The following is a 27,921-nucleotide window of genomic DNA, read 5'->3' on the forward strand; positions in this document are numbered from 1 at the left end:
CAAGCGCCGAAGGGTGAGGTGAGGCATAGCTCATTTTGTGGACTCGTTGAGCAGCACAGCTTCTCGGATACTACTGAGACCAAAACCGTCACCGTGCTCTCTCCGTCAAGCGCTCCTGTGGTGGATCGCAGTGGCTCGCTGTGCTGCCTCAGCCTCCGTGACGCGGATGCAACAAGACCCTGCAAAGGGGCTGCACCGAAAACTTTCTTTCTTGAGGTTTGGAATAAAGGTAAGATGCTGCTTTTGAAACACCTGGCCATGCTGTACAAACAGCCCCACCAATACTCAAAGGAAATTGTTTATTTTAATCAGATTGGGACGTGCAAGCAAGCGAGATTGCAAGTGATTTTCTTGCGCTTTTCCCTTGTGTGCAGCGCACAAATTAGGATGGAGAGATGCGCGACACATTCCATCAGAGCGGCGTTGACGCTTTCATCCATCTGGGTTCATTCATTTAAAATGATCAGACATGCATGTAGAATTGCAAGCAATTTGTTGCAGATGATTGACGCGCGTTAACCTTTATGTTCTGTCACTTAGAATAACACCACATGGTTTAAAGATCTAAATGGAACCGTGTGTGCATTGGTTGCCACTTCTTGCAAGCATTTGGCGTTGAACCAGGTGTTTTTTGTTTGCGTATAAACAATGCACGAGTTTGCTTCATTTTAGACATTAAACATTAATGTGATGAATTTTAATAGATAAGAAACTAGTTTGAGGTTGAATTCATCCTTTAACAATGAATAGTTTGTTCTAATGTAGCCTACCATGATTTTGTGGCAACGGGATACTATTAAATGTGGCTGTTTAGCTGCTTCGAACTTCGATCACTGCAAAAGAGCATTCTGATAATCAACAAGTTGGATGTTTTGTGGTAAAAGGTTTTGTTTTCCTCAAGAAAACAATAACAAATATATATATACCATGAGTAAAAAAAATGCAACATTTGAACAAGCCTTTTATGAATGGACTGATGAAGGAACCTCTCTCCTCAAAGCCAACAAGTTCATCATAACATTGCTGGTGTATAACCACCCACTTAAGCAGCCTTTCATTTGAAAACACATAGCCCACAATAGGCATGTACGCAAACACGCATGCACATAACAGTTTGCTAACAGCAGCACCAGTGTCACCATGGAAACCAACACTCTTGGCACCATCAGTTGATCACCTCCAGCTCATCAATTTAGAAAACGTGCACAAGGTGTGTAGGCGAACGCTTCTGTCAGCAGCACATTGACGGATGCGCCTATGGTGGAGATCAGTGTGGACGTTGGATTACTCACAAGTCCTTCTGCCCGGTGAGACACACTGGCTGGACCATGGCCATTTTGTCACAGGGGCGGAGTCTGTAGAGAGCTGGCGTTCAGTGTAATTGCCGGGAGAATCTGTATTGAAAAGTGTCCATGCAGCTAATGCGTTTTGTCCTTTTCCCAGAGGCTGTTCTCTGAACTACTGTACTGTGGCATTTTGTGCTTTACATGAATGAGCACAGACGTCCAAGGCACATGCTGAAAGGCGGGATGAGTCATTTTGATGTATAAATGTCCTATATCTAAGTGTGTGCATGTGTTTGTGCTCATGTTAGTGTCATAATGTCTGATGAAAAATCACTCCAAAGGGAGATTGGGATTCATCCATTGGTTCTTGTTAAAGCTTTGCTCATGAGAATTGCATCAACTAACACAAATAAAAGCAAATGAAGTATATGAATGTTTTACCATCTCAATAGTTGCAGTGAGAAAACGAAAAATGAAGCATTTGTGTGTGCTGATGGTTGCAAGCATAATGAACAAAGATAATAATAATCAGTACGTATGAACATGTTGACACGACGGAGCATATTAAGACCAGCCATCTGGGCAAACAATGCCTTAATTAGGGTAGACATTGCTCAAGGTACCTTGTAGGTTTACATGAATGTGTGTATACGTGCGCGTGTGTGTGTGCCTGTGTGTCAGTGTGTGTGTGTGTTTGTGCGTACGCATACATGCACGTTTGTGCTTATGTCAAGGCTGTAGTATGACATACATGGGGGAGCTAAGATTGAAACACGCAAGCCAATCCAAGGGCAAATAATATCAAGACAAAAATAGGACACAACAGCTTTGTGGTGAAAGAAAATCAATTTGTAAGATAGAAATGTCAGGATGCAAATGAAGCTCAATAACTTTGCGAATTATTAGTATCCATGACACGTTGTATGGATTACAGTAAATCTAGCTCAAACAGGAATTAACAACAATTATATGAGCGATGTGATGTTTATTCTGGATGAGAGCCGGTATCTGAAATAGCTGTTTCTTCTGTCTTGACTTTGGCTAAAGCTTTCCTTAAAATAATAATTAAAAAAAAAAAATAAGGCAAAAGAAGTTGCAAAGACTTGCTTCTGCCAGATAAACTGAGATTTAACACTGCCAAGCGTGTGACAAAGAGTGGGTGACAAAGTGGGAGTGACAGAAAAAGAGTGCAGGATTGAAAGATGGTGATATTTTTCTCTAAGTGTATATATTTATTTTATTTAGAGATTTGTTGTTAAGCGGCTCCTTATAGGTGCCCATGATGAAGTAAAAGAGCAGCACAAGCACCATGAAGGTGCAACATACTCACAGTACATTAAGGAACTCACACTTAATTATCTCTCACTTCTGCTGTTAGGCTGTTTAAACCAAACTGGAAAAATACAAATAATGGTGGTAAAAATAATGATACGAGATGTGAGCTGCTCACAAGAATTCACCATCCACATCAACGTTCAGGCTTTCCATTCATGGAGTTCCTACTGTTATTGTGTGGCTCTCACTGCTTGTGTAATCCTCCTGGGAACACACGGAGGATGCCAAAGTACCCTCCAACTCCTTGTTTCATTCGTTAACAACTTTGTGTTTGTCTAAACTGATTCTTATGTTTGTACTAATAAAAAAAAAAATCTGTTGTTTTTTTCTTTGATTTTGTTTCTCTTTCATTTGAATATTGAATTATTATCATCCAATTTTTAATTGTATTCATTTGATTGGGCTCTTTAAATTAACTGGATTCCTGGTATGGATCTTCCAATGGATACTCTGTAATTTTCTTTGTTTTATTTTGCTAATGCAGTCCCGCCTATAGAATCAGTGTCTTAGTTCTCAGAGGTCTGCACAGAGTGGGGTCTTTCCCATGGGTTGACCAAACAAAGAGCCTGGCTCCCTTCACTTCTGTTTGACTGCACAGGAACAGGACAACACAAGAGGTTTCTGCTGGGTGGCAAAACGATAGACCGCTTGATGGTCATTGTTGAGGCATTACTTCAATTTTGCTATGAGACAACTGGTATTTAACAAACCAGCCCGTGAATATGTTAATTTGGAATGTTGACAATTTGTACATTATTTTTCTATACCGTTTATCCTGTTTAGGGTCAGACTTCAGAATGGAACATAACAGATATTGTATAGGACGAAAGGCAGATTAAAACCTGGACAGGTTGCCAATCAATCAGTGCAACTGTTACCAAAATCCCTGATAAAAAGTCAAAAGATACTGTACATACGAACAGTGACAATTCCAAACGATTGTTCAGTGCATCAAAAAGAACACAATCTATCTCACGATAGCCATGACAACAGAGTTGCATGGGGGCATTTCACAGTCTGACCAGTGGCCCCGTAGAATATTCGTATACGTACACGGGAACCTGAAAGTATTCACAATCTAGCAACATTGGGAATGAAAGTAGCAAGGGACTAAATTTAGTCGTGTAAGAATTATTAATGGACTGGACATCATTACAGAATTTGAAAATTGAGGTAACACAAGAATTATGTAATTGTAGAAATAATGAAAATAACTCAGAGATTTTCATCTCTCTTTCCAGTGTCACCTCATTACAAACCAAAAGATAATCCATTCCCCATCAAATTCACATTTACTAGTAATGTGGCAAATTTCCAAAAAGGAAATTACTAAATACTAAACTACTACACACTAAGATGGAGTTGCTCATAAATTTAGACTTTAAGTGCAATTGAGGATGTGTTTATGTTGATAAAGCAGACGTAACCTTTCGCCACTGCCCACACCCACATCTCTTTGGCACCTGCTCCATCAGAATTCAGGTCAGCAGTGGGAGTCACGGAATTGCTCTCGGAATGAATGGTAAAGGGGTTGGGGCTAAACGGAGGGGGGGGTCTCGTTTTTTTTTTCCTGACACCAAAGACCAAGCTGCTGAGAACAATCTACCCTTTGTGTTAAAACCAAGAATCATAATTGATGGTCAGTCATTGATTTGTTTAAAACAAATACATACAAGACCTCATGAACAATGGTAAGAATTCTGCGTGTGCCGTCCACATGGTTTGTCTTTATAACAGGCAAATTATATTTAAAAAAATAGAAGACTGCATCTGTTGAAATGTGGCAAAACACAAAACCGATACCACAGACACTCCAATAAACAACAGAAATCAGAATACTTATAGTGCGGAGACTGTGATCAAAGCGCATGAGTTTTTTTTCCACCAAGAAGTGTCACAATTCTCTTGGTTTGGCATATAAATTGTACCCTGTGAAGAACGTTTTTTTCTACGTACATGTTAATCGAAAGTAAGACTTGTATTTAGGGTGAGTTGAATGTAAATGAATGTATGAATCATCACTGCTACCGGAATGCTTTTGATAATTTACTTTACAATGACTTTAAATACTTCTCATTCGGCCTCCTTGCCTCACCCAACTTTCCTTCGTCATTCACAAATCCTCAATTAAGTGTGCAATGGGCCTCCGAGCAAGGTTTGTGTGCCTCTTTGTTCACTCCGGGTGCACCGGCAGGCATTAATGTTCCTCTTGAGTATTTAAATGGCCTTGAGCTGTGGGAGCAAAGAGCCGAGCTGCCACTTGTCTGCTCAGATGTGGGAGCGCTTCATCACTTGTGGATGTTTTGGAAGCCAAAGGGGTCTCATGCATGTGAACTGCAGCATCGAGCACAATGACCACACTCGGAGGAGAGACCTCTACGTCCACGCCACCCCCCCAACTTCTTCCGGAATAACTGTTTTTTTACGCTCTCCCCCAGGAGTCTTTACCGTCATCCCACCAATCTTCCTTTCCTCTTCCCCATCACTATGCACCCCCCTTACCCCATGACGCTTAACCAATCATCCTTCGCCTTGTGTGCAGCTCCCCACCGTTCAGCCTATCACCATCCGCACAAGTCCAGTTGATAAAGCGTACTGTCTAGTTTGTTTACCTCACCTACTTGTGCAACGGAACACACAACAATCCCCTTCATTGCCTTTTTGTCAGAACTCCCTTTCAGAACCGAAAAGGGTGAGAGGTAAAGGGGGAGGAGGGGTCTGCAAAAACAAAAATGAAGGAAACAATTAAATCACCCCTCCTCCCCATGAACCCCCGTGCTAGCGGTTTCCCAGCTCGATATTCTGTGAACTAACTTGGAGGCCTGTAAAGTGGCCCATTATTCGAGTTGGGATGGCGTGTTCCAAGAGGGCTCTGCCTCAATGGCTGATTAACACAGAGGGGTTTTTGTTTGTAGCTTTTGGCTGACTGCATTATACACTGCTTAATTAGGACTAGCATCTATCTATCTATCTATCTATCTATCTATCTATCTATCTATCTATCTATCTATCTATCTATCTATCTATCTATCTATCTATCTATCTATCTATCTATCTATCTATCTATCTATCTATCTATCTATCTATCTATCTATCTATCTATCTATCTATCTATCTATCTATCTATCTATCTATCTATCTATCTATCTATCTATCTATCTATCTATCTATCTATCTATCTATCTATCTATCCATCCATCCATCCATCCATCCATCCATCCATCCATCCATCCATCCATCCATCCATCCATCCATCCATCCATCCATCCATCTATCTGTCTAACCACCCGATCCGTCTGTCCATCCGTCCATCCATCCGTCCGTCCGTCCTTGATTTGACTAATTCTGATGCAGTTGGATATCTACCACAAAGATCTAATCACTTTTTTAAAATTAATTAATAAAGCAGGTCTTGCACTGTAAATGATCTAATCCATTGTGACATCACAGAAAATCCTGGTTTGCCACTTAGTAGTAGTGGGATAAGGGTCAGCTGGGATTTTATGGAATTTATGTTGTAAGCTTACTCCTCCAGTGAAGGGGCTTTACCATCCAGGGAGTCGGTTGAAGCGAGTGAGCTCTAGGGATTTAGCCAAGATGGAGATGAGTGAAATAGAGGAAAATGAAAAGAAAAAAGCTATCGTATGCATCTTACTAATTATTGGCAATGTCTTGAGTTTGAGAACTCTATATGTATAGACAGCACAGGTGCAAACTTCATTTAGTGTATTTGGGAATTTGGCAGACAGCTCTACATCATGCTTGGCATTTCAGTGTGCCAGGAACTTGCGCTCAGTGCACCTGACGATTTGGCGGCAGAAGGTAGATGAGACTTTACGTTCTTGCTGGAACCTGTCACGGAATTTTGGTAAATGTGGTCGAGGTGCAGCACACATGATATAGACGTTGTAGTGGATGTCATTGTATTTCATTCATAAGCATAAAATGAGCGCACATCGAACCCTCTGAATAATTGTAGAAATCGGTTGACTGAATTACCGTTATTATCATCTTATTTTTATAAAATAACACCCGTCTCCATAGCAGAGCTTGGGGGTAGTGGGCGTCACAAACGTATGCGTACCAAGTAAACATCCTCCATGGGTGGAAGATGTACTTGCAGTTCCTCATGAATCACATACTTTATGCACTTTGACCTTCTGGTCCAGCAATTTAGTTTCTGCTTCACTCATGTCTCCCATGCCAATTTCGAAGGGAATGAGAGGAGTCGTATTGATTGGCTGTGAAGAAAGAACGCTGTGTTCACGCCCACAATGGCTCAAACCGCCTGTTTGCAACAACGCAAACCTGCATATGTGTCATTCAGCACTTGGTGTTAATCGCCCATTTGCAGTTAGATCAAGCTACATGCCAGACTTTGCTGGGTACGAATATAGAGCCCTGACTCTTTTCTCTGGATCTCATTTTTGTAATGAATAGTGACAACAACAAAATAAAATAAACACTGACTTCATGTTATGATCTTTAAATGCAGTTACATTGAGGAATTTGTTTGAAGACAATCTTGTTGTATTGTAAAAAATATGTCATTATTAGTTTTTTCATTGCATAGCTTTACCTTTTCCCTAGATAAATGTTTATATAAATATTTAATAGTGAAAAACAATTAAGGTAAAAGGGAAGCATTTAGTATGTTAGCCAATTATGTTATACAAACATCTGCATTCTTTCCCATTTGATTTCAAGAATCCTACATCCCATTTTGCCACAGGCAATGATTAAAAAAAAAGATAAATCAAATTACGGTGTGTGCTCAGATAGCCTTGGCTGTGGATTATTATGGACTTGTGGAGTGAAGTCTCAAAGGAAACAGAAACAGCAGATGATTAAATATTATTTGTAAGGTGGTTGTAGTGGTGGTGTATAAAATAGTCATTGTGTTTTAAGTGAGAATTTAGTAGGTTCAAACAAGGTGTACGTGAGCTCCTTGGGGGTTCATCACTGTAATTGTGCGTGTGTGTGTGTGTGTGTGTGCACGCGCGTGCATGAGTCTAATTGTCTGTCTTAAGTGACTGATGTGATGAGTTGTGCATGTGTGTGTAGAAATGCCCTTTCTGTCAACACTGTGAGGCAGTGGACAGTGGAAGGAAACCTGGCATCGCTACTGCTGCTGGCGGTGCTCAGTCCCAACAGACTGCAGTGTTTAATTAGTGAGAGAACATCCATCCTCCTTAGTCCTCTTATTGGCAAATCCCAAATGAAGCTGAGAACCTCCAACCCTGTCTCAGAACTTGGACCGAGAGCGATTTATAACAAAGGGTGCCTGTGAAAAATATTGTATTGGCCTTGTTTGTGACCATCTTGTTCACGTGGTAGACAGTCCGTGTAAAGGCATGTGATGTTTCTGTGCGTCTATTTTTGCTAGTGGCAGGTGAGTCAATTGGTGTATGAAATGTGATTTGTGCAGTAATGCCTTTTCATAGGCGGAGCTAGCCAACACAGCTGTCAGCTCTTTATGTAGCCAACAGATTACCTGATAACAAAGACTCCCTCGATGAACGCTTCTAGTGATTGCTTTTATTTGATCTCAAACGTCCCTTCCATTCTGAACTCTCCATCCCTACTTTTACGAGCAGCCACACCTTCTGCCCCCCACCCCTCTCCCATTTATTAGTCCCCTTCCTCCATGCATGGCTGCACATCTATCTTTATATGGCATTCCTGCCTGCCCCATTCTGCTCTTCCTGCTCTCTACTATACACCTCTCCCTCATCCTCTGTCATTCCCCTTCCAACGATGCAGTGGATATTATTGGTGCTGTGGTAGGGGGTGGGGTGGTCCTGCCTTACTAGCTGATTTAATGAGATCCTGTGGGGAATCGGCCGAAGCCATCAGAAGCTGACATACTGTATATGCGGATCTGTTTAACAGATGTGCCTTTTGCTAATGATTGCAGCACTGCTTTGTATTTGCATGATCATCCACACAGCCATAAGAAAGAGATGAGAGATGAGGCGGCCAGCAATAGGTGTGGAAGCCCTGCACAGTACAGAGTGAGAGTATCCATGAATATGGATGATCTTCTTTTCTCCAGCGGCCTTTCATCTGTGCTGCAGTTGGAGATTGATGGTCGTTCTGATCTTGTTAAAAAAAAAAAAAAAGAGTGCTTTCGAGAAGGATTCAGGAAAAAAGACCTCATATCAAGACTACAAAAGGGAGTCTAAATCAAAAACAGCCTCAATAAAAGAGAAAGTAACAAATGCTAGGTGCAGTCGAGGGATGCACGGACAATAATTGGAAATCACTTAACTGTAGATGCGAGCCACAGTCAGATTATATTTCAAACTCTATCTCTGGTACTTCATGGAGATGAATGGGAATTATCCAATTCAGTCGATCCCAAACCCTCTCCAGCATAATAGGCAGTTAGCACGTAATTAGAGCTGAACTGGTCACATCTGAGAGACCTATACAGACTACAACACGAGCTTCAGGATTCCCAGAGGCTCTGTCTCTAATGACTGCCTGCCTCATTATGAACACAAAAGGGAAACAAAGCGCAAACTTAGAGGATGCTGACAGGCAGAGGAATACTGATCAGTCATACAGGACATCGTCAGGATGAGAGGCACCCTGACTGGGGGATAGGACTGTTAAAAAAATGGAATGAAAGTAATGAAAATATAAACCAAAGGTTGTGTAACGTATGACGATGACAAATTTAAAGTTGGGGTATTTCAATCATACAGCTGGGCTTGTGGGTAGAACAGGAAAACTATGCATGTACTCTAAGTCTGTGTGGATTTGTATGGGCCTTTGAATTTGTATGTGCTCTAAATCTTTGGATTTCTTTGTTTTCCTCAAGAAAGATGGCCAGCTCCTTCAGCACTAGGTGGTCACTGACCATGGTACTGAATTCTTGCCCTGTTGACAATCTTAGAAAAAGATGGTAGTTCGTAGTAGAGCAACACAGTGTCATTCATAGATTTTTGGAGGACATTCATCACTGCATGTTCTTTCTGGTCAAACGAGCATTGCTAGAGGGAAAAAAAAATAGTTCTTTCCATCCTCTGCGGTTGAATAGACTGAGAAATGCATCATGGCAATACTGCTTATAGAGTCATAGTCAACTATATGTGCGTATATACTTAGTGTATTAGTTTATCCCAAAAAGATTTACTATATTCACAATTGTAGTTGTAATTTATATTTTTTGCGACACATTATCAGTGTGCTTCTGTGCAATTTTAAAGCACGTTAAACAACCCAAATAATAAGCATATTCCGAAATGGATCTCCCTATGATGATCCACGGGATTATTGTTGTATTTGTACAGGCTAAATTGTCTATTATCGGTCCCATGTATGTATAATGAAAGCACTCAGACCTACAGATACAAATAACAGCACAATATTTACTGGAAACCCGTCTTGTTGAAAGTGTAATCAAAAGACGATGACAAAGCCTCCCTTTCTTCAGATGTTCGAATTGATCTGCCACTTCCTATGCACTGCACAACCCAAAGTGTTTGCTGAGGGCTTCATTTTTCTTTTTCGCAGCTCCTAGGCAGCCAGAATGCATGAGCCCGTTTCTTCCCACTACATAACAAAGTAGCTGTGAGGCCCATTGGGGCCAGATATATCCGGAGCCTGGCCCAGCTCCAGTGGTCTTTACCTCACATTATATTGTGATGCTCCAGTCATGAGAACGGGCAGTGGGCCTCAGAGACACCAGTGGGAAATGTGTATTCTCATTTACATTTTCCTCGGTGTCAAAAGCAAATTTAACAAGAAGCAATCACACAACCTAACTTTAATGTTAGTTTGTTACGTAATGAAAGCTGTCCTGTGTGTATTCTATTGTGGATTTCTTTTGTGTGATAAAGCACAGATCACAGACATGCACATTTACAATTAATTAAATTTAATCTTTTGATATGAATGCAATTTTCTCATTTGCCTTTGAGTTAAGACGGACCTCATTCTGAGTTACTAAGCCCCTGTTAGTGAGCTGTGTATATTTGTGTGGCTGGGAGCGTCCTCCTTCCCCTTCATCCCCTTCTCTGTAAGCTGCAAAGTGTTGCCAGGACAACCCCTTGCGGTCCTGCTTGCATCGCAGCAGCCCTCAAAGCCAGCACTCAGGGAGCCTCCACGCACTGGGAAGGCAGCATAAAATCGGGATAATCGCCGTCGATTACGGCTCACAATGAGCCCTAGCTTCTGAAAGATTCATTCATCCTGGCAAAAAACAAAAAAGGAAAAAAAAAAGGAGGTTGTGGAGTAAGAGAAAGGGCCGTCTTGGTCCCGCCGTTGCTCTCCCACGGTCAGCACAGGCATGACATCAGCGGCCTGAAAGAACCAACGCGCCCGTTGCCCTCCCCTCTTGCTATATTCTTATATTCCAATTTGAACCCCGCCCCCCTCCCTCGTGTTTTTTCCTCACCCTTGCCAATTTGGATGCAGTGCTTGGCCGGGCAACTTGGGGCCACTTCCACTATTTGCTTGTGAAACAAAGCCCTTGAAAAGGAAGAGAGAGGAAACAGAGCGCTTCACATGGTACCAGCCAAGAGCAGGGATGGCTGCCTCCGCCTGCCCCTCTCAGGCCCCTCTTTTGGCCGAGAGGAGGCGGTGGGATCGCAGCAACCCGTTTCCTCTAGAGTGTCTCCCTGTAACCCCTTCCTCTCTGTACCCACAACCCTCATATAAAAATGCTACATTTTCCCTGAGAGAGCCTCTTGAATAGGTATGACATGTGAAGAGATTAAGGATGAGTGATTTCTCATGACACAACCTTTGCCGACAAGGATGACATTCCACTGGCTTTTGTTGTACAGCGGGCCATTTGTTTGAAGAGGAAATAGCTTTCCAACACATTTCCCTAATTAGAATAATCTTGTGATACTGCTGAATGCTATGTGAAGACCCATGCTGCTGGGAGACGAGAGTGAAATCAGCTTGACTTCATCCTTGCATGAATCACGATGGTCGTTTGGGCTCTGGGGCTCAATTTTTTCTTTGCTGGGATATACAAAAACATGAATTGATAATTTACCCTCAAATGGCATATCACCGGGTTGGCATGCCATTTTCACACAGAAAAAATACTGCATATTGTTACATAATAACTGAGAACTGTACGCGTGAAATCTCCTCTGCTCTCCATCAGGATGGCCAACGTTGCTAATGTTAAATAGTACTTTCGCGCAAAAAATCTATTTGTAAAGCTCTGCATATTGCGCCATTAGTGGGCATCACCATATTCCACAGAGGTGGATCAGTCTGGGAGTGGGGATTACCGTGTCCAGAGAATGCAAGGGTCCCAGGGATTGTGCTCATAAAATCAGAGATTAATTCTCCTCTCCCCTCCCCTCCACATTTTATATATTTGTTTATTTTATACATGTGTGTGGGTCTTTTTGGCCAGGATTTTCGTTAGTAGAGTTAGTAGGTGGGGGCTTAGTTTCGGGGTGGGTCTGTGCCGGCAGACGTCAGGATGAGACAATTCAGGTGGTCTCTTGCAGTGACTTGTTCTGTGGCCTGATCTGAGTGGACTTCTGCTCTGTGGATGATCAGGAAGAGCCATTGGACAGCTAAGAGCTACCAGTACATCGATGCTGGTCACAGCCAACAGCCATACTTGGGACCCCATCATCGGCTGCTCTACTTTTTTTCCGTTGCATGGAGCGGGCGTGATTTTACAGAGACTTAATCGCTATTTGAATACCAAAGCTGGAGAAGTGACCCCGGTTAATGTATATAGCTTTGAGTGCAACTCCACCTGAAATGAAGTAAGTCCATTTAGCATTTACACATTCAGAAAGGTCAAGAATGAGTGCTGTCCTTTTGAGCTTTAATGTTGAGGAGATTTCACCGCACAGCCAACTAATTTATTCAGATCATCATTAATTTATTCTTGGCTTCATTGCCATGTACAATTAATCTGACTAAGATCTCAGATGAGATTAATTGATTCATCCATCTGAGACCTTCCCTCCTGTGTAATTGTGAATGTGTGCGCGCAAGGTTGTGTGTGTGCGCACGCGCAAATCTGCACCTGTGCACCTGTGCATAACTGATTTATGAGCTTCTGTGAATGGCTAATAATACCCAAGACATATTTATTTACGACATCATTAAATGATTGTTTTAGAACTGTACTGACCTAGACTATGTCATGTTAAGATTTATTTAAGTTTTCCAAATTTTCTTTCTGACAAACTTCATATCATTCATAATGTTTGAATAATAATACACATAATAATATTAATAACGTAATCCGTATATATGTCATCTTAATTATAATAGCATATATATACAGAAAGGGGAGAAAGATTATACCACGATTATTATTATTATTATTAATATTATTACTATTATTATATATCTGGGAATACATGGAAAGTAATTTGTCAATAATTTAAGATGTGCTAAACAATACTGAATGCAGCAGAAACCACTGCAATATCAATTCTCTTTGACATTTTGACCAAAATTATTTTATCCCCGCAATTCATTTCAAGTGTACTAAATACAGAGTGAGTTAGAAGGCTCTGGAACACATATGTCAAACCTTAACGCTTGCAGATCAGATCCAGCCTATCACGTATTTTATGTAGCCTGCGAAACTAAATCAAATGTGTCAAAATTCATGAATCTTGTTAAAATATTTACAATTGTTGTATGTAATCATGAATATCTTTGAGATATTGCAAGCATTTTCTTTTTACAAAACCCTTTTTAAATGTAATGTAACAATAAAGGTTAGTCGAGTAACTTGAACAATAGCTGAACAAGATTAGATTTCAAAGCTAATTACCCATCAATTTGTAGGGTATATGTAAGAAGATGAGTGTGGCTCGTGACAAAATTGAACTCAGCAGCCCTGGTCAATATGCTAGGAGTTTTTAGAATTTAGGTTTGAATTTAACAAAACTATTAGACCCACCACATTCAAATGATAAAAAAAATATGATACTTTCCATAACAACACCACCCATTTCAGATGAGAAACGTATCCAACAAATCTTATTAAAAGCATTTCAAAATTATTCTTTTTTTGCAAGTTCATGCTGTCATGTGTCTTGGTGAGAAGGGTCCTAATGAGTCTCATGACAGAATAATATCCGACCTCCATGACATTTAACATGTGCTTCCTCTCGCCTCACTGCTAAAAATAATTTCATCAGAAGGGAAGTGCGAAATAGACTAATTAACTCCTCATCACTCTTATGGGCTGGGATTCTGCAGTATTGCTCATTTTTTCAGCTTCTTTTTTTCACCTATGTTTTTTTGTGCTTTCACTATAATTCAGCTTTTTTGCCAGATGTATGAAACACAAGCCGAGGTGGGGTATAATGGGAATGTTTTGCCGTCTGTTTGCATGTTCATTCTGTATTTCACACGTCACTTTGAAGTTAATAAGAGAAGATCGCAACGCTCCATCTGTGTGCCTGGAAGCTGCCCAGGTGGTCTTCCTATAGTTGATCTCACAGCAATACACAAAGCTTGAGGAGATGGGTTCGCTTGTGTGTGAGAGTGTGTGTGTGTGTGTGTGTGTGTGTGTGTGTGTGTGTGTGTGTGTGTGTGCGCGAGCTCGTCCGTGTTTGTGTGCTCGTATAATAATTAGTAACTACAGCACAGTAGCCAAGAACGACCAAGTCCAACCGCGAATAGCAAATTTCTGTGAATTGGCGCTCACCTTAATTAGCTTGAATATCACATAAGCCGTACCTGAATACAAGGCGCATCAGCTAAACTCATTTTGATGATAATTTGGAACATGTATTTGGGAGTTCATGGTACCATGGCAGACCTCCCCAAAATCTTTTAGATTGTGAGGGAGTATCTGGAAATGTACCAACCCATTACAGAGTATTTCACCACCATTAAAATGAACAGTTGACGGGAACATAATTTATAAGCACTTCATTTCATAGATAGAAATACACCTAAATCTCAATTTTACTCACTTCAATCCTACGCGACTTTCTGTCTAACGCGGTTTGGTCATGGACCCCAGTTTTTTTGGTCATAAATACATTTTCATGAGCTTTGTTTGCTTTGGCCAGGTATTCTCTCCATCCAGCCACTCATGAGTCATGAGTTCTCTTTTAATAAAATGTCAGACTTTGATAGGTGTGGAGCAAACGGACCTCTTTGACTGCCTAACAACATGCCTGACCTTAATTAACGTAACAAAGGTCCCCTTCGGCTGCCTAAAAGCATGCCTTTCTAAACAAACAAGACTCTATTCAATGCTATATTTTTTCTATATATTTCTATATAGTCAGGGTTAACGCGATTCCCAAATTCCGGTCCCCAAAGTCTGTGTAAAATTGAGATATAGGTGTATGACATTTACTGCACAGTGGGGGTGAGTACAAGGACAACAAAATAATAATGTTATTCGCTGAGACTTTTATTTCGGCCCTGACCCTAGCAGTGAGATCAAATGTCAGTCACATCATTTCTTCTCTGCTGTTTGTCCCTGCTGACATTGCCATGGGATTCTTGCAGATGAGTGGCAACATCTGTAGCCTTATTTCTGGATACAAATGCACTTGCGCTCAGCAGAAAAATTGGCAAATCTTCATTTATGTGCCAGGGAAAGTCTACTTAAGTGTGTTTGCAAATTCGCCATCTGTCCCTCACTGGGCATACTGGCAAACCAATGGCGTTTTCAATAACACGCTCTGTTTGTCCATGTGTGCCCTGCAATTTGCTGGCAACCAGTTCAGGGTGTCCCTTGCCTATTGCCCTGGGACCCTTGTGAGGATAAGCGGTTGGTTGGATGGATGGATGGATTATATTTTTTATTATCATCATCTTTAATATACAGGGTGTCCCTGAAATGTTGACATTCTTTTGTAATAACCACCAAATTTTACCGAATATATAGGAACAGATCAAGATCTGTTCTATGTACCTTATCTTTTCCTGCTAGCATTGAAGAATCCTGTCAGAGAATCACTCCCACACTGGAAAATGTTAGCGGAGAAATGCTACGATGAGTTTTGCAAAGTCTAGGAAAGCATCAAAAGAAAGATACTTCCACCCGTGCGTACAATTAGACTGCGCTTTGCACTAAATGTGAAAATACTGTCAAAAGAATTTTCTATTTTCTGTCAAACTCAGAATATTTTTTTCTATTTTCCACAGTCTTTCTTTCTTTGAAAAAGGTAGCTGTATAAAATGAAAGTGCAGGAAAACACATTGTTCTTCCTCCACTAATTATTTATCATTTAATTAATAAGCCTGTGTGACTAATTTCCCTCATCGTACAATCGTATTTGAGGTTTAGGTCGGTAGTTCAAACTATACTGTCATGAAATCATCTGTGGAAATTGAATGGAAATGAAAGTACTTTGACTCTCTTCTCCCATGACTAAAATCAAGTGACATACAAAATGTGGTGTCACTTCCTCAAAGGACACTGTAAACGCACATTCACTATTAAACATTGACCAAAAAAATACACATTGTGAAGTACGTTATTGATTCAAATACAGAGAATGTATTTTGTAATACAGTGATACTGCAAAACAAACATTTTGGATGAGGGTTGTTCTTTTTTCCAGAACCAGGTCTCCTCTGAATACAGTTTAAATAACATCATCACCGATGGCCAAACTGCTGCAATGAATCACATTAATCTATTACGAAATGCCACTCTAGAGAGCATTAAGAAACTGCTTTTGATAAACTGACTCAAGTGTTTTAAGCATCATCTCAAGAGGCTGCAACTTCATACCAGATGGTTGTCAGCTTCCATCTGCTGGCTGCCATAACAACCATAAAGGGTAATAGGGAGATGACAACTCAACAGTTGCTGTTTTCTTCCTAGATATATTGAGATTTTTAGAGATATCCAGAACAGGCTTTAGTATGAGTTTTCAGTTCAATGCCTTAACCTTTTGTTGTATCTGTGTTTCACAGTGCCAACAGTATGCCTAAACAAGTGGAGGTGAGGATGCACGAGAGTCACCTGGAGCCAATAGAGGCCCGGCCTCAGTCCAAATGTGCCAATGTCTGCTCCAAGTTGTTCAAGAACCTTCTGCTCACACTCACCGTCCTTGGTCAGTATTGAGGATGTTTTGTCCTTGTCTTGTCTTGTGCTTAAGAGCTTTCCGTTCCATTAGTTTCCTGAAATCAGAGCAACCATTGCACTGGTTAGAAGTACCAGACAGTGAGATGTCCTTACCTTCCTCCCATCCTTGGTACCCGTTGCAATTATAAGCATCCAAACAGTCTCTGGTGTTGCACAAAAGTTGTTGTGAGTAGTACAGACTCACTGCAACAGGGATTTGTCTTGACACGAAGAAAAAGGCATGCCCTGATTCAAGAATGTTGGGCCTGCAACCACACATGGCATTTGCATGATAGTCCTTGACAACTATGTAGCCAGTCTCATGCCACCTTTACAAACAAATATATGCAAGCATAGGAATAAAAGTGCATAATGTGATTATTTGCGTATGTATCCCACTTGGATGTGGAGGTGGCAGTCATAAGTCTAAGGTTAGAATGCTTAAGTCATAAGATATTACTTGACGAAAAATAATGTAAGCTAATTATTTTTACTGTGACAATCCTCCAGTTTACATATGTTATGTGATAATAGTGAAGCGTTCTATATGCCATTGGTTAATAAAGCTGTGGTTGTGTAAAAGTCAAGACCGCATTTGGATAAGAAGCACTATAAACTATGAACACAGCCATGTCAACATTGTGTGCTCAGTTCTTGTCAATTACTGTCTCCAAGTCTAAGTCAAGTCGAGTCTGTTATCAGTTTTTGTATCAAGTCCTTCACCTCTGCTTGGCAGTACGTTCGCTACCTGAATCAGATCGTAGTATCATTGATAACATGAGGGAACACAATTTCGTTAGAGTTAGATCTGCTAGCTGTTTTGGACTAATTTTAGGGTGCAGAATCTAAAACTGATCTCAATTTGTTCATTTTAACCATGCCAAGTTGATAAAAAATAAAAAAGATTGAGAAAAAAGTTTACTTGTAAGAAAAATAATCGACTGCAATTTTGACATCAGCATATAGTTTTACTTTCAATCTGCATAAAAATCTAATTCACCACATTTAAAAAAAAAAAATGCTCCCCCAGTGTAATGTGTCGCAAGGCTCATGAAAGCCTGAATGGGGATCTTGTAAATGAGCCAAGCAGAAGGCACAGGAAATCAAATGCCATCCAAAAACATTTGCACGTCAGGAGTCCACGGGACGTCGCTACACTGGAAGATGGATTGAGGACAGTTTACAAAAGATGGGAGGCTTTTCCTTCCAGTATGTTATAAAACATCCACTTGGGCAGTGTGATCTTTGGCAGTAGAAGTTGAAAAGGAGGAAGTACGGCACTGGGCTGGGTCGTTTGTGTCTTGGTGAGCAAGGAAGACCCAACAGCCAAACACCAGCGGTAGCAGACTGGGCACATACAAATTCCCCTGTTTTCAAACTGGTAATTATGTGATGTGGGTCATAAAAAAGGGAAACAATTGCTTGGAATGGAATAAAATTATTCTGTTGTTGTATGTCATCCGAAAGACACTTGCCTTCGAGACGATCTCAACCAACCACCAGAAATTGACTTGCTTTTTATTGCTATGCCTCTTGACACCCCAAGCTGTGGTTACCGAGGTAACAGTGTTGCGTATGTCCCATTATACTCGCCAGTCAGCCAACATCATTCTCCCTTTAGAAGAAGTGCCAACAATGTCATTAGTTTAACTCTTGCCTGTCAGTGGCTTTCTTTTGCCCCCTTTGTGTGCTCATCGTAGCTTGTCACATCTTGTGATTGCCGCTTGACAATGACTTGTACAAATGGTTCTTTCTGGAGGATTTTTTTTTTTATTTATAGTCTGAGATAGCTTAACTGAATGAGAACTTTAATATGGCTCTCGACAATATTTCTATTGCTCCACTGTCATTTTGCCTGTATAGACATCATCCCTCCTTGTCTGTCAACTTCAGGTGTGATCTTAGGAGCAGTGTCAGGGATGTTGCTTCGTGTTGCCTCCCCAATTCACCCAGACATAATCATGGTCATTGCCTTTCCTGGAGATATCCTCATGAGAATGCTGAAGATGTTGATCCTGCCTCTTATCATCTCCAGTTTAATCACAGGTATGTCAAATATACACTCTAGTGCACAGTTGAAATTTGATTACACACTGTACATGATCTATTTCAGAACTGGTTCTAGGTAGTGTCATGATTTGTCAGGAGACGTGTCATTTATAATCTTTTGTGGATACAGTCCACCAGCGCACTATAACATCATGTAAATGCTTTCAAATATATTTTCCTACTCTCATATACTAGCTAAACAGGGTAGCTAAATAGTGTACACCAAGACGTGTGTTCAAAATGTAAATTTAGAGATACAGTTCAAGTTGAAATTAGATTGTGCACATTCAGCTACTGTTGTGGCTATTAAGTATACACTGATGCTGCTATTAGATGGATCAAAAATAAGAAAATATGGCATCTTTATGAGCATGACAAGCCAAAGGGGATTCAACTTTCAAGTTTTAGGCATGAAAAGGTGAGCACACGGAATGTCTTTCTCTGGTTGCAGGATTGGCTGGTTTGGATGCCAAATCTAGTGGTCGTCTGGGTACCAGAGCAATGGTCTACTACATGACCACCACTATTATCGCTGCCATCTTGGGAGTCATCCTGGTGTTGGTCATCCACCCTGGAAACCCCAAACTGAAGGAGAATCTTGGAGAGGGAGAGAAGAATGATGACGTGTCCAGTTTGGATGCCTTCTTTGATCTGATCCGGAACCTGTTCCCAGAGAACCTGGTACAGGCTTGTTTCCAACAGGTAAGGAAACAATGTCGAGAAACACAAACTTCCAACCACCCAGTTTTTCTGCAAATCCTTTCCAGCATTTTGGGTGAGCTGGAGCGTATCTCAGCTGACTTTGGGTGAGAGGCAATAGAGAAACACAAACATCAGTGCTGATATAAGATTGATTTCCCATTAGTTCCCTCAGAAAAAAACCCCGACAGGATATCAAAGATATCAATTGGAACAGCCGTATGGAAGCCACTTTGAAGTAAAGTAGTGGAAAATAACAAGTTACATTTTTACTATGAAAAAAAGACCAACCACATATTAGGTAGGCTGCAAAATGGGAACAATACAGAAGCCTCTTTTTCTGTTTTTTTTCTTCCAATTTCAGAAAGCTCGTAAAGAGCCAACAAAAATCACTTATAATTCTTCTCAAATGAAATTGTAGCTATTCTGTATGCATGTAATTTAGAGAATGCTATTTTTCCTGCCACTCTGCCAGGGAGAATTCATGCCTTACAGTCTTGATGACAGCTTTGTGCACCTGCATAGAGAAGTGACAGTCACAGGAAGTTAGATGAACACACATTCAAGGAATTAGTCCTTAAAAGAGCCATTTGAACATATAGTATGTATTAAATGTGAAATACATTTTCAAAATAAAACAAAAAAAAGAGACAAATGAGAGAGTGAGAAAATGTATGTACTGTATGTAAAATTTTCATAGAGTATCATCCAGATTTATCGCTGAACGTTGAATTTCCACCTCAGATCCAGACGGTGACAAAGAAGGTGGAAGTGGTTATCGAGGAAGATGTCAATGCCACCACTATGGAGGGCCTGTTGGCAAATATTACCAAGGAACCTCAGTTTGTCACTAAAAAGTCCCTGCAGTTCAAGAGTGGAATGAATGTCCTGGGTCCGTATCAAGTTACAAAGTCTGACAGAGATAAAATGGTTTTGTCTGAGTTCAATTCCATCACCTGTCCACTTTCATTGTCAAGGCTTGACGTTTGTGTGACTTTCCCCTCACAGGTCTAATTGGTTTCTTTATTGCATTTGGCATCTGCATGGGCAAGATGGGAGAGAGGGCCAGATTGATGATTGAGTTTTTCAACATTCTCAATGAGATTGTAATGAAACTTGTCATCATGATCATGTGGTTAGTATTAGAAAACCAATCATATTAACTTTTATTTGAACTATTATGGTGCTTGCTTCCACTGACTTCTTCAAACAGTGTTGAAACAATTTTGGTTGTCTTATAAACAAAGTCAGGTTATATTATGCATGCATCTAAGCTTTGTTTACTTTTGCCAGGTATTCTCCCTTTGGTATCGCCTGCCTGATCTGTGGTAAGATCATCTCCATAAAGGACTTGGAAGTGGTGGCCAGGCAACTGGGAATGTATATGGTCACTGTGATTGTTGGCCTCATCATTCATGGGGCAATCTTCCTGCCAAGTATCTATTTTATAATCGTCAGGAAAAACCCTTTCAAATTCTTCTTGGGTATCTTCCAGGCCTGGATCACTGCCCTGGGCACTGCATCAAGGTCAGTGGTATAAAGAATAAGGTTTTATGCGTCCTTCTTTGTTTTCAATATCCAAACTAATAACCTAAATGTATCATGTTTTTTTTTTTTTTTACTCTAAGTGCCGGCACACTGCCTGTTACTTTCCGCTGTCTGGAGGAGAATTTAGGAATTGACAAGAGAGTCACTCGTTTCGTGCTCCCAGTCGGTGCCACCATCAACATGGATGGAACTGCTCTGTATGAGGCTGTGGCTGCCATCTTCATTGCTCAGATGAACGGTGTCCACCTGGACCCCGGTCAGATTGTGACTGTTAGGTCAGAAACCACACAGTGATACAATCTGCCTAACTCTGCTATTCAATAAATGAAGGTAAAAATAAATACATACATCTCATCAGGTAGGTACTACAGATGAAGAATATGATTAGAAGGGGGAAAAATGGTAACATAAAAAAGGTGAACACATAAGCAGACAGAGACTAATTTCAAGCAAGAAAATGTAAAAAAAGAAAGAAAAACAGCATCACAAAAATCTGACATCTGAAGTTCAAGCAATATAAGCAATAAGTGAGATGTTGAATGAGAGGAACCAAACAAAACCACAAATAATTACGATAGGTACAAGATGGAGGGCAATTCAAAGGTCAAGGGAAGGAGAAAAGGTCATTGTTCTGCACATGAGAGATCAAGTCAGATTGGAACTATTGACCAACAGATGGTACAACACACACAGTATGAAAATTAGTGGTACCTATTCTTCCTCTATTATTGATAGTGATTTTTTTTGTGGGAGGAAAGGCTAAGTGACCTTCAGCTTAAGATTTCATTATCACATCACTTGAGCCACATGTAATTGAAGCATTTCATCTTTCTTATGTGTACTTCCTGACCTGAAGCAGCCACTTTGCTGTGGCTGCTATTCATAGTAGTACCACTCAAAGTCCTTATGTGAGAGTCATTTTTATATAGGGCTTGTGAAGCAATGATTATATTGCATCTGACTTTTTTTTTCTTTCACTGTCATCCAGTCTCACAGCCACTCTGGCCAGTGTTGGGGCGGCCAGTATTCCCAGTGCTGGACTGGTGACCATGCTCTTGATCTTGACTGCTGTGGGTCTGCCAACACAGGACATCAGTCTGCTAGTTGCTGTTGACTGGCTTCTGTGCGTTTCGTTTGAGTTTTGTATGAATCGCGCAAATTGAAACAATATGTTTGCTCAACAGCAATCCAGTAACAGTAAGTCAAAGTTTGCTGCTTCTTCTAATGCAAAATGTCTCCTCAGGGATCGGTTCAGGACTTCTGTGAATGTGGTCGGGGACTCGTACGGTGCAGGCATCGTGTACCACATGTCCAAGGCGGAACTTGAAGAGCTGGATGCGCACACGGCTAAATCAGACGACATTGAAATGACAAAGACCCAGTCGTATTACGACGACATGAAGAACCACCACGAAAACAATTCCAACCAGTGCGTCTTAACGCCTACCGCAAATGTTAACAATTCTGTCGTGGTAGATGAGTGCAAGGTACAATTAATGCTTACTGATCTAGAGACTTGTATATAACCGTCACCCTTGTCGCATGCCACTGAGTTGTTGCTTGGCTCGCTTTCAATTCACTGCACTTTTGTATAATACATTTTAACACACTAACGTGATAACCTAAACGATGCATGGTGACAAATGCATGTTTGTACTTCTTTTGGAAGAGCAGCTTTTGTGTTGTAAATGTATGGAAATACAACAACTCCCCTGAAATAAGTTCAAAGACAAAATTGTCCCAGCACCTTTGATTCTTTTCTGATGTCTATAACTTGAGGATTGGATCAAAAGGGCCTTCAGTAGGTGATCTAGGATCATTATTCAGAATTTATCAAAATTCCAACTCCATCCATTTTAATAAGATATTATTGTACTGATTTGTCTCAGTTGCTGCAGACACTTTTTTTGGCTTATGTGCGCAGTATCCCACACGGACCCTTCCATTAATCTAATTATAGCTTCTTTTAATTATTAACAGATTTCCAATGGGTCACCTTTTGCAGGCATTTGAAATCCAAAGAAGGAAAATGTTGCACGTAATTAGCAGCTCATAAATTCCCGAGACACACCTACCACAGACAGGGATTAGTATTTTAGACAAAAGCTATTTTGGCCCATTGTGAGGGTGGTGTTGTGTAAAAACAGTGCATATTGAGCCCTCTATTCAAATGTGTTTCCCAACTATAGCGGGACACGTATTACATGGATGTGCACTAACATGCATACGTCCTATTCATGTATTAAAGAAGGGAAGGTGTTGCCTGGCAACACTGGCACAAGCAATCTGTTCAGAGTGATAATTTACATCACCTCCCCAACAGACCAGAAGCTTGCTATTTCCAGTTTCTTCTCTGTTTCGTTTGGTTATTTTGTTATCAGCTAATAGCATGACTCACCTTCCGAGTGTGAACATGATATAGCAGGCCTGCAAAATAGCCAAAATGCATTCTGTAGTGTTTGTATCACTTCTGTGCTACTGTTTTGCATGCTTTAAAAAAAAAATATATATATTTTTTTGTATTTTTAGTTGTGATTATTATTTTTATGTATTTTTAGTTTTGGTCATCTAAATGTTTGGTCTGTCCCCAGGTCACTCCACTCGTAAGACCACTATATGCATGTTCATCAGCGGCCCTCTGGGAGTTCCAGTCATAGCATTTATATATACGTATTGTTGTTGCTAAAATATTCCAATGTACGACATACATTACTGTGGAACACTAAACAAAAAAGAATACTATATTTAAACACTATTCTGGCTTCATCAGAAGACCATATTTGCAGGAAATTAATGATTTTACCTGAATATTACGTGTTTATATTGTCATATTTTCCTAATTCCTGCAGAACAGCTAAAGTTGAACACTCTCTTGGATGCTCGTCATTTTCTGATTTGTTCGGATTTGACAAAGGGTCAATCTTCCGATATTATAAAGTGTTCATTTGAATTCGTGTATTTTAACATCCTTTCAAAGGAAAAAAAAACATGATTGTTGATGTAAAAATGTAAATACAAGTAAAAACTAAAGAATGGCGTATAGTGTGGCTCAGTCATCTAATTTGTTGACATTGTCACATAACTGTAAGAATGTTAGCCACTGCAACCCCCCCACCCAAAAAAGCTGCTGAATCAACATTAATAACAAATCAAAAAGCCAAAGAAAACGTATGCAGTCAGGATTAACCCTTTGAAAATATTCCGAGATCACAAAAGTATAATGTCACATATCATCAATTCAAACTTTTTACAATTTCTGCATAATTCAACTTTAGATGTTCCACAGAAGTACATTTCCATTAATGTTACCTGCCTTTGAGCAATGCAAATCTGTGGCGCCTAGTTGACAAACGAAATTCCTGCTTGGATATGAGTGTTGTGTCTTTTTCTCAGATGTGCTGTTTAGATTTCCATGCTAACTGCTTGCAGGTAACCTCAGCCACAAACGGCTCTGCTGCGGAGTGCACGCTTGTTGAGGAGGAACCATGGAAACATGACTAATGGCAGTGCAGACAGAGATCCCCTGCTTCTGGGCTCCACAAGCTTTCCTTTCTGGTGATGGAAAACAAAAGTGTGAATGAAAAAAAAATCTCATATGAACAGAACTACTAATGTTTATTATGTTGACTAGTTTTCTTTAGTATTAGTCCCTTTAAGGTTCTCTTTGTAACTGTCTCTGACTGATAAATACTACTAATTCACTTAACTGTGAAAAGGCAACAGCGCTACACGCTTCCTGTTAGAGCACAATTATGTCTTTAATATCAGACTCTTGCACAACATAATTCGACGCTGAAGGAGGGAAGGAACATTCAATACGACACACTATTGCCAGCAATACATTCTGCTTCCACTTGAAGCGTCTCAGATGATTATTCTTACGAGAGTACCTCCTCACTTTCCTTCCATTTCAGTGGCATCATAAGCACACCTGCTAAGATCACATTTATTTTTCGTCTCAGAATGCACTTGGCTACATATATACCTATTATTTTTGCCAGAAGTGATGAAAGGGTTTTGGAGCAGGTTATGCTGAGCCTTATAGCACAATATTCACTATGGAGCATTAAAGCACAAATCAAACCATGAAGACAAAACTTTAAGCCACTATGTATGTGTTTTCTTTTTAATTCACTATAATTTAGGAAAGGGAATTTTTTTTCTTGTTTATGATTAAAAATAAATATATCCTGTGCTTGTGTTTGTGCGTATGTGTGTGAGCATTCAAAAGAATAGCATATGACAAAGTCAGTTACTGGGACCAAACAGGCAGGACAAATTATACTAGAAAAGTATTGGAACTGCCACAATCAAACAGAGAGCAGTATTCATAGACATAATCTCAAATTCTAATGAAATGTCACAGAGAGCATAGCACTGCCCTAAATGATAAAATTACACCAATGACATTAAAGTGAAATTTGGATTGACGATGAAGAATTGGCTCATCTAAAGCTATTATGGCACAAACACTTAATGAGCACAAAGCGCATTGCACAAAAAAAGCTAATGAACCATCGACTTCAATTGCCACTAAGCGGCGCGTTGATAATTATGCAAAGACATTACCCCAAGTCCAAAAGAAAACTGGAGATTCTCAGGCCTTAATGTCAAAAGAAGATATTTGCAGGAATCCTAATGTTTACTTCTTCACCTGAGCTATTCCCTTCAAGAAATGCCGTCTTAATTGCACACCCAAATCTTGACTACGACAATGTGCAAAGGCTTTTGGCACAAATGTTTTTTAAGTACATTCCAGTTAGTTGGCGGATAAGCTACCTGTGCTAAGGGCCCGATTAGTTTTGATGAAACACAGACAGATGAGAGAAAGTGCAGCCAATGGATGTCAGATGGGACTGTTGACATCCACAAACAGAGACAAAGCATAGATATTTATACTCATCCTTGAGGAGCCGCAGAAGATTCTTGTTTTGCCAGATGTACAAAGGCAAACAATTCCTTATTTTTAGCCACCAGAGCCCAAGACTGTTTCAACAAACCCTCAATGCTGCAGCTGTGTGCCCTTATCCATGATTTCACTCAACAGAACATTGGCCACACATTCATTCACTTTTTACCCAAATCAGGGAATTTAGATCTCAAACAAGCAGCAAGACAAATGGACGAGTGTGTGTCGTTATTCCGTATGAATGAGAATTCTGGGATTGTGTTGTTCTCTTCTGTCTTGTTTCACTTCATTTATGCTTAACAACAACCCGCCCTTGAAGAAGTCTGCGTGGCACTGATCAAAAAGGCAGCACAATGCATGTTGAAGTAAAAATAGAAACGCTAACGACATATTGAACCACTGGGTTAAGTTGGTCGGGTTCCTCAATTACACGCTCACAATTAATCCATCGTGGTGGGCTCCCATACAACACAATGCATATACACATTTGCGTATAATGATGTCCATACACACCGTCAAGGTGGCAAAATACTGAACAGCACAATGCTGATGCCCTAACAGGTCCTTCCGTTTTGACCTTTTGGTCTTGTTACTTTCAGGAACAAAGTTTCTCCGCTAAGGAGGCCATGATCACGATCATGATGAGAGTCGGACCACATTTATGTTCAAATTATTTTAGAAGCATGAATAAAATGAAATGAAAAAGATTTCTTTTTGCACCACTATCTTAAAAGCATGATAATTGAAGTGCCTCCTTGCACTTTTGTGTATATATTATAGTCAACAGTGTTTTGTTGTTGGTGTCGTAATTTGTTTTCATCCTTTTTTTCCCCCTTTGGGGAATGATGAAATGGTTTGTAGGAATATGGTTTTGTTGCTGTTACATTCTAAATGTAATCCTCTAGAAGATATATCATCTATGTCCTGAGTAGAGCTAGATTAGACAAAATGCAGGAAATTGTGTATTAAATTGCTTGTTTATTCTTATTTTTGATTCTCTAATAATTAGGTGCTTTACTTATCTGTCACTCAACAATATACAGTATAAATATCTTTTTTTGTATCTAATGTAAGCCTTTTGAATGTTTGTTCCATGACAATATAAGCAGTGTTCATTCATTGTCATTGTACATAAATAGATATATAAATGTTCTGACCCATGACAATGGTAAATATCCTCAAGCGACATTTTCATGAGGGGAGAGAGAGGAAAAAAAAAGAAAGCCATGAACACGAGAAAGGAAGAGAAGGAGATGTTTTTAAAAAGGGGCCAACATAACTTCATATGGTGGAAACTATGAGAAAAGAGGCAGAAAAGAAAATGTTGTCCGTACGTAGGCTAGGGTGAAGAATTAAATGGCGCCAAGTAGTTAAGTGAATAATTTGAACACATTTGCAAACATCACTCCACAATTTTGAGCAACATTCCTCAGGTGAATCATTGTGTCTGTTTACTGGCGAGGACTGGCCTTTTCTCATATACAGTATGGCATCATGTAAAACCGGATGCTTTGATAGTAACATATCATGTATCTATAGATTGCTTTCAGGTCCTTTGTTAAAGTGCCACACCTCGTATAGTGAGACTGTCACGCCACCGCCTACAAATCCCATAGTAAACCTGCCTTTACCCGCTTGCCTTTTTTCACTTTCTACGCAAATGCACAATATGCACAAAAACCCACCTGGAACTTGCTGAAACCTAAAAAGGAAACAATATTGCTAGTAAATATATCTCCACTCTTTTCTACTGAAACATGTCTTTTTCGAAAGTAACATCCATGGAATTATAATGACTAGGAAGTCACCTTCCTGATTTTACTTTTCTGGGCATTCCCTGCTTTGTCAAGTGTTTGCTTTTATTTTGATGTAAAGGCAGAAAGTACATGTGAGGGTGACATTGAGAAAAAGGGAAAAAAAGTATATGAATCATTTCCTTATGGTGGTATACATAAAAAAAATATCTGTTTCTACATATCTAAATGTGTTGTACCTTTGGTGTACATATACAAATATAACTAATAAATGTTGATTCATAACTAACACTG

General features: G+C 40.0%; 1 protein-coding gene across 3 annotated transcripts; it reads left to right on the forward strand.

Annotated features, from left to right (window-relative positions):
• The first annotated feature begins 11 nt into the window (after positions 1 to 11).
• Positions 12 to 27,916, forward strand: LOC148396525 (excitatory amino acid transporter 2-like). Of its 3 annotated transcripts, none has more exons than XM_088378600.1 (11): positions 12 to 229; positions 16,518 to 16,657; positions 18,562 to 18,714; positions 19,169 to 19,419; positions 20,161 to 20,308; positions 20,425 to 20,551; positions 20,710 to 20,943; positions 21,045 to 21,239; positions 21,953 to 22,087; positions 22,208 to 22,451; positions 24,394 to 27,916. In XM_088378600.1, exons 2-11 carry the CDS (start codon positions 16,528 to 16,530, stop codon positions 24,463 to 24,465), a joined length of 1,689 nt encoding a protein of 562 aa, XP_088234726.1. In that variant the 5' UTR covers positions 12 to 229; positions 16,518 to 16,527; the 3' UTR covers positions 24,466 to 27,916. The 3 variants fall into 3 exon arrangements, with proteins under 3 accessions (XP_088234726.1, XP_088234724.1, XP_088234727.1); XM_088378598.1 differs by lacking the exon at positions 12 to 229 and adding an exon at positions 12,058 to 12,370; XM_088378601.1 differs by lacking the exon at positions 12 to 229 and adding an exon at positions 12,061 to 12,370 and having other exon boundaries at positions 22,208 to 22,393.
• Positions 27,917 to 27,921: the final 5 nt, after the last annotated feature.

The sequence above is a fragment of the Syngnathus floridae genome, chromosome 6, assembly GCF_059516105.1.
Source record: "Syngnathus floridae isolate MCC-2025c chromosome 6, RoL_Sflo_1.0, whole genome shotgun sequence".
Taxonomy (NCBI): domain Eukaryota; kingdom Metazoa; phylum Chordata; class Actinopteri; order Syngnathiformes; family Syngnathidae; genus Syngnathus; species Syngnathus floridae.